At 36.8% G+C, this 13093-nt stretch overlaps 3 protein-coding genes across 3 annotated transcripts; all 3 read right to left on the bottom strand.

Annotated features, from left to right (window-relative positions):
• Positions 1-2060: 2060 nt before the first annotated feature.
• LOC106313677 (crossover junction endonuclease MUS81) lies at positions 2061-5652 on the bottom strand. The gene is made up of 15 exons (XM_013751562.1): positions 5343-5652; positions 5090-5184; positions 4929-5007; positions 4751-4837; positions 4532-4654; positions 4178-4352; positions 3900-4095; positions 3707-3807; positions 3499-3614; positions 3351-3408; positions 3114-3272; positions 2953-3032; positions 2628-2868; positions 2459-2545; positions 2061-2356 (listed from the first exon to the last, which is right to left on the bottom strand). Exons 1-15 carry the CDS (start codon positions 5534-5536, stop codon positions 2252-2254), a joined length of 1896 nt encoding a protein of 631 aa, XP_013607016.1. The 5' UTR covers positions 5537-5652; the 3' UTR covers positions 2061-2251.
• Positions 5653-7109: 1457 nt separating this feature from the next.
• On the bottom strand, positions 7110-7526 carry LOC106314619 (putative B3 domain-containing protein At4g12617). The gene has a single exon (XM_013752462.1). It carries the CDS (start codon positions 7524-7526, stop codon positions 7110-7112), a length of 417 nt encoding a protein of 138 aa, XP_013607916.1.
• Positions 7527-8627: 1101 nt separating this feature from the next.
• On the bottom strand, positions 8628-11110 carry LOC106315967 (transcription initiation factor IIF subunit alpha). Its single transcript, XM_013753821.1, has 10 exons — positions 11058-11110; positions 10710-10916; positions 10468-10623; positions 10248-10393; positions 10014-10178; positions 9709-9905; positions 9523-9641; positions 9144-9449; positions 8899-9078; positions 8628-8807 (listed from the first exon to the last, which is right to left on the bottom strand). The coding sequence occupies exons 2-10, from the start codon at positions 10878-10880 to the stop codon at positions 8715-8717; spliced, it is 1533 nt and encodes a 510-aa protein (XP_013609275.1). The 5' UTR covers positions 10881-10916; positions 11058-11110; the 3' UTR covers positions 8628-8714.
• Between the last annotated feature and the right edge of the window lie 1983 nt (positions 11111-13093).

Raw genomic sequence — 13093 nt, 5'->3', positions numbered from 1 at the left:
CATGGTGGTACACGCATATCACAGCAACATCATCCAAGATTTCGTGTGTGTGTATTTGAGGTCGATGACTCAATATGTTCGATCAGATTGTGGCATGGCCGATGGTAAAGAAGAACCAACTATCATGTTCGAGGACGAAGCATATTCTGCCCAAGATCTTCATCACCCACAGATTGCAGAAAATTGGAGAGGTCCAAGGGACCTTCAGTAATGTCCAAATCATGGGGAGTAATGTGTGTTGTACTCTTTTTCCTTCACCATGGTTTTGTCTCAATTGAGTTTTCCTGGTAAGGTTTTAATGAGACAACATTAAAGCACATTACAAGCTCTAAATGGTTATGGCATCCAAGGAGGAGTGTTATGAACCAGATTGTGGATGGCTCATAACCAAGAGATTATGATTTGTAATCTTTCAATTTATCTATGACGGTGTAATCTCCTATATAAGGAACCTCTATGTTATGAATAAAGATAGACTTTTTCATTACTTTTATAACAAAAACAAACTTAAAACAAGAGACTTTTACTCTGAGTTTGCGTATAAGCGCTCTAGAGACCGATCAAACATACAACATAAATCTAATAAAACGGGCAGTAAAACCTACCTAAGTTCACTAGAGTAACCACCTATGTCAAGAAAACCTATGTGAGTCGCAATTCATTTAGTAAAAGACGAAAATAAAGCCTAAGGTTCCTAATTGCATACACTAAGTTTCTTCCCCCTTTCTTCTCTGGTCTGGCCTTGTTTATATACACCTCCAAAATCGCCTGTATTTTCATTTTCCTGTTAATCCATTTCTTCCATTTTCTCCCATCTTTCTTTATTTGTCGAGATTTAAGTTTCTCTTTCGAAAATCTTTCATTATCATTATCATGTTTTCTTCCTTACTCCTCCCCAAACAAAGTAAACCATTGGTATACCTTGGTTTGTATGAATTTTAATCATGTCATAAGTCTGGTTTCAGCGTATATATTATTGTTTTGGAGTCATTTTAGGGTCTTTGCATGTTCATGTATACTTTGGAGAATTTTGGAGATTCTGGAGTAATTTAAAATGCATAACTGTCCAGATGTGTCAGAGGTTTAGCACCGGATGGAGGTCTTCCCACCATTAGATGAAGCTCATAATTTTACACAAGAATGAGAACTAAGTTAGCTTTTAAATTCCGCCAGTTTAGAGGTCGATCCATTGGTTAGATCAAAATTTATCCGCATATTACTGAAGAGTGTCCGTCTGATGCGCGAGAGAACTCTTAATATTATGGACCCCGGGACGGTCGCACTGCTCGCCCTCATATATGAGCCAGCCCTGTTTATCGTGTATGACTTCCAATCTAAAAGGACATATTTAACATTTGTTTTTATTAAAAGTATATATAAATAAAATTCATAAATTTATACATTTTTAGTTATGATAATTTGAAAGCATAATGTGTAAATCTGGAAACCTTAAAATGATATGCATTTAAACATAATCAGTGAGAAATTTTTCGTGGAACTAAAACCTATTAGAATCAATCATTTCAGAAATTGTTAAGCCTATTAAAAGTATATTTTTTTGAAAATTAGAAGATTGTAATCAAACACACGTAGTATATTTTTAAAGGCTAAAACTGAGTAAAAAGGTTTTTCGAAACTAAAATTTATAAATAGTTATGCATGATCTAACATGTCACACAAAAGGTTAATTTTTTGTTATCAATTGAGAATGCCATGATTAAATATTTGAATATATTAGTTTAGTAAATGAGTTGGTTTGAAAAGTTTTGGGAAATTGTCAACCTAAGCCGAAAATAAACCAAAATATTTGAATATATTAGTTTAGTGAATGAGTTGATTAAACTAAACTAAGCCGAAAATAAAGAGCATGTAAAATGTTTGGCATTTTCGGCTTAGTTTGGCAATTTCCCAAAATGGAAGTTCGGATAGTTCTGTTCAAAACCATTCCTACAGAACTAGATTGAAATTAATGTTCGGTTCGATTTGGTTTGGTTTGAAAGTGAAAAATTAGGTTTGGTTTAGTCTAAGATACTGATACAGCATAGGTGGGACTTCGCAACCATTCGACGTGACCTATGTATGTATGTCTTTTTGAAACTTAATATTCAATCGTGTCTAACAAGTAACCTAGTTTACAAATAAGTCAATGGCTAAAGCGGTTTATTAACCACTGTTAAAATTCTAAAAGAGCAATTTAGTTTACACTCTTACTAGCTAGTTACACAGTACCACAAAGACACAAATGGCGACGTCACTCAGCCCAAACTAGCTTGAATATATTCTTACTAGCAGTTGCAGAAATCACACTGTTGCTCCTGTTTCTCAACATCTCTTCTTGTGCTGACACATTCCCGTCCTTCAAAAACACAGATTGATTGTTTTCTAGTTCAAAATATGTGTTTAAAAAAGATCTCATGCAAGGAAAAAAAAAAAAAAAGAAGAAGAAGAAGAAGCTTACTAGTTGAGAATAGGAAGAAGCAAGAGATACAAGTGTTGGGTACATGTCAAGAACAGCTATGGCTATTTCCTCAGTTACCTGCGGAACCTGCACCAAGAAAAGCTTAAAACCAATCCACAATACTTTACTCAAAAGACTTGAACAATAAAGATACTTATTATCAGCATACCTGCATAAGCTGAATGGCAAACACATCGCTGATCGTCATTTTATCAAGATCTTGACACCTTTTCACAAAACCATCAAAACAAGGATACGACGCCGCTTTGTTCTGGCCATCATCATCATTCACCAGCGACTTGTAGTACTGGTGTATTGATTTAGTGAGATGACCATATTTTCTCAGCGTCTCACCAAGCCCGCTTGTCCTCAACACATCAAACCCCTCCAGAATCTCCGTTGTGAAACAACTACACAAGCATATATATATATACAAGTTTGGTTCCATCTCTCAGAGATTAAATGCATAAACCAATCAAAAAAGAAACTCTTACGCTGTTTTGATGCTTTCTGCTGCATCAGACTGGTTTGGATCCCCTTCCACGACGTATATCAGCTTCTTGAATCCAGATCTCTGATAAGCGCACACACCAATTTTAAAAGAAGAAAATAAGTATCAAGGAAACGTTGAGTAAGTAGAATACTCATCACACACCTGAAGTCTAAGCTTTTGGTCTCTATAGCGATTGTCTCTGATTGAGGAGCGCAAATCATCAATGTTCTTCCTCTCAACAATGAAGTCCAGAACATACTCAGTACCAAGGCACTTGTGCCTGGCGATCCAGATACAGTCCCCTACTGGTAATCTTCTAACCTACAGATTCAACAACCATCATTCCAGTTAGTTTGTGTTAAGTATGATGATATTTGTCCATGAAAAACAAAGGATAACCTCAATCTTGATCTTGAATTCAGAGCATATGTAATCAACTATTTTCCTGGATCGTGATCTGTGAATAAGAACACTTTGATAAGTAATTCATAAGAAAGCTCAAATCAAAAGAAATGAGCAGAGAGGAAAGATTAGATGCTCCACGTACCCCTTAGTGGCAAACTGTTCCCGGTCATCGAGTATCAAGATCACTTGATAAGCTTCCTCAAATGCTTCTCCAAATGTAAGAGGAGGAAGGCATGGGATATTAGTAGCTGAAGGCAGCTTTGTAACCATGAAACATATAAATGCTCATTAATAAATCTACTTACTGCTGATCTCAAGTAATAAAGCTAAAATTGCAAATGGTTACATACAGAAGATGAGCAGGTTTGCGTTGGACCAGATGGTTTTAAGGTGTATCCATCATTGCTAGAGCGGGACTTCTTAGCCTGAGTTCCCTCCAGATCAACTTGACCTGTTCATTTTCAGGTAAGACTTCATAAAAAGGAAACATCCAACCTTCAACAGACACCGCAATAAGGAACATATGATTGCTAAAGACCCTACAATTTTGCGGTCTAGAAGGTCCTGGTGAATATTTCCTTCTGTTTCGAGAGTCCGGACAGGGATTATAAACTTCTGCTTGACGAAGATGGCACATTACAGATAACCAGAGAGTTGATGGATCTTTGTCCTGAGATCCATCTGAAACTTCTCTGAATGCAACAACGACTTGTTCCTTAGAATACCCAAACGGTGTAAACTATACAAGAAAAAGACAAAAAATTAACAAAACTGTATAAGAAAGAAAACTGAAGATTTAAGATACCATTTTGAAGGAGTACCTTTTCAAGAATATCACTAGGAATGGCTGTTTGTTGTTCTCTAATGGTACAAGAGGAGATGAAATTTTCATTAGCTGTTTCATTATCATCATCTGATAAGATGTCAAGTGTAGGTAATCCAGATCGTGTGATACAATCATTTGCTACTTCCCGACCTTCATCTGTCAGCATGTACCTATGAGAAAGAAAAACAATAACACATCCTATGTTACAAGGTAAATGTCAACTTATCTACATATAGTACTAGTCAAAAGCCACAAAGACATAAATAAATATATATATATATATATATATATATATATATATATATATATATATATATATATAGTTTTAAAAGGTGAGTATTTATTTTACTTTGCAGGGTTGCTAGATTTGACCACTAAACCCTTGTGTATAAGAGTAGTCATGCAGCTCCATCCACTATACCACTCCCTCTTAGAGTTTCCAAGTCCTGCTTTCCCTTTTCCTTTCTCTGGACTAGTGACATGGAAGAATAGATCAGAGAGAAATGATATCTAGTTACAGACTCGAAACAACATATCCAAAAGGTTAGGAAGGAGCCTGATTCATTACCCAACAGGAGCGTGTGAGAGCCCACTTGCTTCAGCAGCATCAATAAGCTCTGCTTTGCGCATGAACTCCTTTCCATTCGCTGTCTCTCTGGTATAACCAAAAGAACAAAACAGTCCTGAAGAAGGGTTTACAGAGAGGGGAAAGCAACAACACATTGAGAGTATCTGAAGTAAGTAACCTGTGCAACGTTATTAGTAATGCATAAGACACAGAGTTTCTTTGCGGAGTGTACCGTTTTTTTGCCTTAGCCTTGTTCCCTGAAACCATAAGTTTAAAACCTTACATTTGATGTCTCATAATGAACAAGTGTGGTGTTTGGATACAGTTAACACCATTTACCAGCACAGTTTTCAGGTAAATCTTCTTGTTCAGAAGTTTCAGCTCCATTATCAAAATATCCTTTCGTCATCTTAAGCATCCACTTGCCAAAGCCCCTACACCAACCAAAACCCAAGAATCAAACTGTGAATTAAAACAAACCCAAAACACTGCAATGCAATTGATTGAGTGATGGGATCATTCAGCGACTAAGAGAGTAATAAGACTCCACATTCAATGTTACTCAAAAACCCTAATCGCTCAAGAAACATACTTTATGTGGGATAAGTCTTTGAGTGTGGTAATGGGATCCTTGGAGTCGCACACATTTCGATACGCCTTGATAAATGTCCTCTCCAGGTTCTCGGACAGACCCTTGGGCTTATCTGCGTACTCTCGCTTCTTCTGCAACACATGATCCGCTAATCCTTGGTTCTCTGGGCAGAGCACCCTTCTCTCCTCATCCATCACTACCCCCACTCCAGAGAAATCTTTATCACACCCTCATCAAACGCGCTCCTTGTATAGCAGCAGAAGATGTTCGTTACAGTGAAAGGGGGAAACTTTTCTCTTAAAGGCTCCAACTTTCGTTTGCCGGAGATGTGGAATTAGCGGTTTTACGATTGAAACCGATCGGTTTAGATATTCCTGATCAAACCGGTTTTCGAATCAACTTTAGTAACTGACTCCGAATCCTCTTTCTGGGAAAGAGGGTTTTAGCCAAAGCCTACAACAGACTGAAAGACGTTTCTACCCCTCCTGGCTCCCTTTATAAAATCAAAACGTCTTCTTCATTTTTCTTGCGACGACGGCTAGTTTTAGGGTTTCGAATTCCTTTCAATCAAATCAGGATTTTCAGCAAGCTGCGAAACAAATATCGATTTTTTTGTAATTTATTCCCGCGAGATGATTATATATCCACTCATCTGCTTACTGAAGTTCTCGAATTTTCAATTTTTGGGTTAGATACGTCTTCTTGATTTCTTCTTCTATTTTTAAATTCGTATTGTCTAATGGAGAAGGGAGAGAAGAAGAAAATGGGAAGAGCTAATGCCATTTTTAGAGAGCCTTCTCTTACATTGAATTTTTTTTTTAAAACTAGGGCACTGTGGAGGCAATCTCTGTTCTCAAGTTCATGAGCAGTCATGTGTCTGTTTACGCTGCTGCCTATAATCAACTTTACTAATTTTAATTTCCTAACCGGTTCTCAACATAGGAAAGCTATTCCGTATCATCAATTAAACCGGTGGGCCATGACATAGCCCATAAAGGACTACTCAAATCGTAAACAGTTGTATGAAAAATCCCTTTAAATTGAAGGGTTTTCTTTTGAATATGCTGTTCTTTTTCCTGTCAATCAATATACTAATATCAATTTTACAACAAAATATAAGATGAAAATTGTAATCTAAACAAAAAAGGGGAAATATAATTAAGAGGCTCTATAATTAAATTATCGAAAATATTTATCTTTTATTCTGAGTAATAATGACGTCAGATTCATTGATAGTTAACAACTTAACATGACAGTATATCACATTTCAAACAACTTTAAACCAACAATGCGCCAATGTTTTGGCATTTCCATCAATCATTGATATACTGATTTACAGTTTTAAACTTTTAATAGATATACGTTGACACTGAAAATATAGGCTCTCACTCACATATAATCTTCAAAAAGATAAAATAATCGAAAAATAGTTTTACACATGTTATAAGCTTTAAATTCGAATGCCAAAAACATAGAAAAATAATAAAAACTGGTGAAACTTTTCTCTTCGATTCTTTATATATTAATTCTTAAAATATATCCTCACAATGCCAATAATTTTTTTTTAATAAGATAATGCCAAATAGATTCATCTTATCAATAGTAACATGCATAATCTCTATCTAGTAACAAATGAAGTTGAAGTTGAGAACATATATTGATTAAAAAATAAATAGAACTAAAACAACTTAATCATAAACATATCAGCAAATCAGAACGTACTTATATACAAATTCAAGAAATGAAGTTGCGAGAATGTTCCATCAACTAAGCAATCACGAGTAGTTCGAAATTAAGCCTACCCCAATGTGTATCCCACCAAAACCCAATAACATCACCCGTCTTGAAAGGTCTTCCCCCGAGAACGGAAGGCAATCCACATAGCTTGAAGTTTCCATGCTCATCTTTCTTCATTGCCACACCTCTTGTAACTTTAGAATGGTGCTCATAGAGATGCACCATCTCGAACGAGTCAGGTTTTAGCAATCCTTTGCAACGTTTGCTACCCCACAGAGGAAAGATCTTGGCTTCTACTAACTCTTTCGGGATCGTTATCGTATTGCTCGAATCTGTGTCTGATGCTGTCAACGTTATAATGATGTTCCACTGGCTGACTGGATTGAAAATCTCGTTATTTTTCCTTTTTGAACTGGCTTTCGACGTCTTGTTATTTTTCCTTTCCATGATTAAACACACAAAGATATATGAGTGTTTTGTGTCAGCGATATATGTAATTTAGGTTTGTATTTTAGGGAACTTGTTTCTGTATTATGGGTATATATAATAACAACAATAAGTTGTGGTGCGTGGGTGATTGTAATTAAGAAATTGACTGTAAAATAGATTCTGTTTTTTCTCATTAATATCGTTACTCATGCGAAATTAAATTGAACATGTTATCATTTAGCTAAAATAACACGAATTTGTTTAATATCTCATCATATTGTGGCTAGAATCACACAATGCTTCAAAGTACGTAACCTTTTGTAGTGTTTCTAAAACCATAAAATGTTGGAAAAATAGATAGAGTTTCTTCGGGATGGTTCGTGTGGTATAAAACCATACACTAAGTTTATAATCCGTTGTATTTCATCCGTAAGATCTTTATTTTATTAGTATACAAATATTTAATAAATTTAACATTATTTACCAGCAGTTCATAAACAAATTTGAGCCGTACTCTAAATTAAACAGAGAAAGCAAAATTGAGCGAACTCTTCGGTTTAATTTTTTTATATAAAAATTTGATTAATTTGGTATAATTGAAGGATATATTTGTTTAGAAAATATTTTTATAAAGAAAATATTGCTTAACCGATCAGTTTACCAGAGAAGCGAAACCAAGTGATTTTGCGTCAACCGGTTCTGACTATTTTGTAGAATTCGTGACATACCTGAGGCCGGTTATAGTTGTGTTTGTTGTTAATTAGGCTGATGCATGAAAACCTCATGATTGTGAGTAGAGAATTACATGGAAAAGTTTTTTCCATTTCCTTATCAGTTTGGTGTGAGTCTGTCGAAACATTGGAGTAATTGCCTGCAGGAGTTGCTGAAGATATGGTTGCTACGCTTCTTGTTAGAAACATATGTTGGCTCTGTGACACTGTTTTATGCCGCAAGGACATGGTATCTGACATGTCTCCATGGGGTTTAAGTCTCGTATCTGGCACACACTTTCTTTATGTTTTGTCGGGCTGAGGATTAGTAGAATTTATATGTTATATAGGTTATTATCTTGCTCAGACAAATAAACATTGAACTTGATTCTTACGTTTAGACACCAAGAAATCAGAAAGGATACTTAAGTTTGCTTAACTGGTATGAGATCATATGATAACAGAAAATAGAATTAGTTCTGAAGATAGTAAAGTCTCATATTCCCCTCAAAACGACGACGCTTTGAGAACCAGCATTCTTCTGAATCTTTGAGATCTTCTTCAGAATATCAGCAAAAGCGTTCTTGTCCTGTAAAGATCCACAAAAAAAGATTGATTCTCTCCATAGTTAAGCTCAGATATCATACTCTTAGAATAGAGTTTTCTAGCAAAAATATTACCTCTCTGGTCTTAAGTCTTGGCTTGAACCCGTTGACAAGGTCCTGTGTAGTGACTTGCTTCTTCTCCATCAGAACAGCGCGGATTTCGTCTTCGGTCACAGGTCCCGTAGCAGAAGCTGGAGTTGGTTCAGCTTTCACGGCTGTTGCGTTGGATCTTGAAACCGAGTTGCTTTTCTCTTCCTTCACATGACAAGACAAAAGTAAATACACTCCAAAACGTAAAAACAGAAGCAAGTGTGACTTACATTTTCAGCCTTCACTTTCTTCTGAGCAGAGCTGCTGCTGGTGCTAGGCTTTTTAGAATCGACATCATTCAGTTTTCTCTTTCCCTTGGATGGTTTTGCAGAAGATGAAGGTTGTGCTGGCTGTTTTGGAGGAGGACTGCTCTCAATATGTACTTCTTTGGTCGCATCCTTCTGTTTCGAAATACTGAAGTTTGTCTCCTCATCGTCGTCTTCATCTTCGTCAGATTCATTCAAACCATTAGACTTACCAAGCAACTTCTTCAACTCTTTACCAGATGTGCTCAACTCTCCCTCCTCTTCTTCATCCTGTAAATAAAAAAAGTTGGGACATCACAGAACCAACAATTCAATTCAAGTGTTTACTAAACCAAAGACAGACCTGCGTTATTTCAGGAGGAGCAGGCATCTCAGGTGCCAGAAGATCTTCACGTTCCTCAGGATCAATATCAACAGCCTCATCATCATCAGTGAAAATATCTTCATGCTCCCAATCATCCCCTAAATAAACCAAACACACATTAGGAAAATTAATTTACAGACAAATTTGAAAAAAATTACAACAGACCTTTCTCAATGTCATCATCATCATCCATGTCAAGATCACCACCCCTTGGACCTTCTTCATCATCGTCGTCATTGCCCTTTTTATTAAGCCCGAGTCTACTCTTGCGTGCAGCCTCTTCCTCTTCATCTTCCTCTCCTCTGTCAGAGACATTACCCTCTTCTTCCTCGCCGCCTGAAGATTTCTTGCGACCATCATTACTCTTTTTATTAAGACCGAGTCTACTCTTCCGTGAAGCCTCTTCCTCCTCGTCTTCCTCTCCTCTGTCAGAGACATTACCTTCTTCTTCTTCCTCGCCTCCTGATGACTTCTTACGACCCCTGCCACTGCTTCCACCCGCCTCTTTGTCACTCTCACCGCCTTTCATCATCCACCTCTGATACCCATCAGCCGTTTTTCTACGGTTATCCATCTTCTCCTCCGCTTCTTCCAGTGTAAGTTGCTTATACTGTGCAACCTTGTTGAAGTTATACCTAACATAATACAAAAATGTCTCAGAATCTACCATTTTAGAGTTTACATAATAACGTTAAGAAACATACCAAGAACCAGCGGGAATAGCGACAAACTCCTTGTTCTGCATCACTAAGAGATAGTAAGTTGCAGACTGGGAGCCTTCAAGTTGCCCCTGGTACTGAAACTGACCAGTCTCATCTTCCAAGATCCAAGGCTTCTTCTTTAACTTCTCCTACAAAATCCCACAAGCATTGTCTTAAAATGATTTGTAACAACAACACGATCATGATGATCCGATTCAGTTACCCGTTGTGCGTCTGTGAACTGACGACCTTGTGGTATGTCTTTACGAAGAGACCATTTATTCTCATCAGAGCCCTTCTTTAAATTGGGAAGACCAGAGGCAAACCTACCAATGAAGTAGTTCTTGTCCGTGGGTGTAGCCGCACGGACGTTATACTCCTACAAAAAAGAAACACCCCCATTTGATTTTTTTTTTGTCTTCATCTCTCTCTCAAAGCGATTATGAAACTGAAAGAATCAAAAACCCGAATCAATCTGGTGAGGACGGTTCCACAGTCGAGACACTTGGCTTTGTTCTCAGCCATGGTTTTGCCACACTTTAGACACAACGTCATGTGCCTGCACGAGCTTCCGTAGAGATCGGACCGTGATCCACAGCCCATGCACGCCGGCTTTAGGATTAAACAGTGCGACATTTTTGATCCGATCCAAGGAGTTGTTTTCTTGCCTTTCTGTACACGTCAATCAATACACAGAAAATCGAATTTATTTAGGGTGTCTTGATTTCAAAATCCAAAAATAACGGAAAGATAACAGAAGGAATCGACGATCATTTCGATGTGTTTAATCGAATCGCGAGGGTTCTCTGTTACCTTCGGGTCCGTGATTGCAATTAGAATTTGTGTTTCAGAGAAAGGAGAAAGATTTTGTCTCTCTGGAGAATACAAGAAGAGGGGATACAACCATCTTATATAGGGATTCAGATCCGTCATGCAAAATGACTTATGTGCCCTCTAACAGATAAACAAATTCTGTATAATTAGATTTCCTTTTTATAATATTTGGTACTACCTTATTTTTCATGATCTAAAGCATTTTATTGGTAGTTTTTTTTCTTCAAAATATACTCACTCACTCACTACAAAATTAAAATAATTACAAAAGAAGAAACAAAACAAAAGCTGTAAAAATGGTTCTCATTTGAAATAAATAAATAAATATGAAACATATCTACACTTGTCTTTATTTTTATTTAGTTAATTAATTAAAGTTTTATAAAAGTATTGAAATACTATATTAATTTCGATTTAACTTTGTTAATGGATCTGATTTAACTTCGATTTTTATTCAGCGTTTAGTTAAATAATTAAATCTAACACTACAAAAAGCAAAATATACCGAGCAGGGAGCATGTCCACGTAGGATGGGAAATTCCAGCCAATCAGGTTCATGCGATTGGACACGTCGGACGGGGCCTCACGGTTTTCTTTCGTCTAAAGTCGACCAATATATCTTGTGGGCTTCGTGATTACGATTTGGGCTTTATGGGATTGCCATTTGGACTTCAGGGCATTTCGTGTTTGCGACACAAAACACTAAGTAGAACCGAACCGTCGAATGATGACGATTCTCCTCACCCTTATCACTTCGTTTTCTCTGATCGAAGAGCAACGAACCCTAGAATCAATCGATCCAATTCTACACAATCAATACTTTCGTTTCGATCAATCAATACCTCTTTAATGATTTCGTTTCACCTCCCTCTTTTCCTCCTCCTTTATATGCTGATCGCTCTTCTTCGTACTAAACAAAACCCTAGAACCACTCAAATCTCAAGCCATGGCGATGAAACGAAATGGGAAGTCTCATGTCTCTTCTGACTCTGACGAAAAAGTTATGTTCTTCAAAGATGTCTCTCTAGGTCCCCATGAAACCCAGTTGCGCTTCCGACTCATCCATTTCTGGGAGGCTCGGAACCCGGTGAAGAAGACCCTTATTGGCCTGTAAATGCTCCTCATCGACGAGCAGGTTCGTCAATTCTCTAAAAATTGTTTCTAGATCGTGAGATCTGTGTTTTCCGATAATTTTTGACGTTTCATTAAACTTTGAAGACGAAGCTATGGTTAATTAGTTATGTTAATAAAACATAAAACTTAGATTTTTGATGTTTTGTTATACGATTGGTTAGTTAGCTAGTAGGGTTTGGTATCGTATTTGTTTAAATTATGAGGTTTAATTCTCATTTCGTGGTTTATTATTCTTTTCCGACGATAGGGAACTGTCATTCAAGGATTCATCCCACCAGGACATATTAAGAAATACTTGCCTGAGATGAAACAAGGATCATTTTACAAACTCATCAACTTCTACGGATCGAAAAACAAACCGATGTATCGGGTTACTGATCATATCGCAACCGTGTCTTTCACATGGAACTCTGAGATGTCGGTTCTTCTCGACATTCCAATCCCTTTTGATGAAGACTGTTTCAGGTTTCATTCATATGAAGATTTTGAGGCTAACTGTGATCTCAAAGGTGACCTCTACGGTAAGCATACTAATTTTACAAATCATAACTCAGTTACATTGCTTTATGTTTTGATGTAGTTTTAGTCTATCTTTCTGTTTGGTAAAGAAATCTAGAATTTTGTTGGGTTAAGTAATCACTACAAGAAAACACATGCTTAACTAGGAAAAACAATCCTCGTAAATTTACGTCGATTTTACGAGAAACTTACGTGGAAAAATAATGTCATCGTTATTTCCTCGTAAAGTAACGACAAAAGCGTTTCGTCGTAAAATCAATGTAATTTGATGTGTCTTTTACGAGGAAATACTATTTCCTCATAAATACGACGTAAACTTCGCGTGTTATTTACGAGGAAATAATTTACGTGTATTTAGCGAG

Source organism: Brassica oleracea, chromosome C9, assembly GCF_000695525.1.
Source record: "Brassica oleracea var. oleracea cultivar TO1000 chromosome C9, BOL, whole genome shotgun sequence".
NCBI lineage: Eukaryota > Viridiplantae > Streptophyta > Magnoliopsida > Brassicales > Brassicaceae > Brassica > Brassica oleracea.
Note: the sequence above shows the minus strand (reverse complement) of the source record. Positions and strands in the feature narration are given on the sequence as shown.

What these genes read in the sequence shown, in the direction of transcription:
- LOC106315967 (XM_013753821.1), bottom strand. Translation starts at nt 10,880, where the DNA reads ATGTCGCACTGTTTAATCCTAAAGCCGGCGTGCATGGGCTGTGGATCA. An exon ending in TCCTCACCAGATTGATTCGG is followed by an intron (nt 10,624 to 10,709) that starts GTTTTTGATTCT and finishes TCTTTTTTGTAG; the next exon opens with GAGTATAACGTCCGTGCGGC. An exon ending in CTCCTCCTGAAATAACGCAG is followed by an intron (nt 9,450 to 9,522) that starts GTCTGTCTTTGG and finishes TTTTATTTACAG; the next exon opens with GATGAAGAAGAGGAGGGAGA.
- LOC106314619 (XM_013752462.1), bottom strand. Translation starts at nt 7,526, where the DNA reads ATGGAAAGGAAAAATAACAAGACGTCGAAAGCCAGTTCAAAAAGGAAA.
- LOC106313677 (XM_013751562.1), bottom strand. Translation starts at nt 5,536, where the DNA reads ATGGATGAGGAGAGAAGGGTGCTCTGCCCAGAGAACCAAGGATTAGCG. An exon ending in CTCTCACACGCTCCTGTTGG is followed by an intron (nt 4,655 to 4,750) that starts GTAATGAATCAG and finishes CCATGTCACTAG; the next exon opens with TCCAGAGAAAGGAAAAGGGA. An exon ending in GCAGAAAGCATCAAAACAGC is followed by an intron (nt 2,869 to 2,952) that starts GTAAGAGTTTCT and finishes ATGCTTGTGTAG; the next exon opens with TTGTTTCACAACGGAGATTC.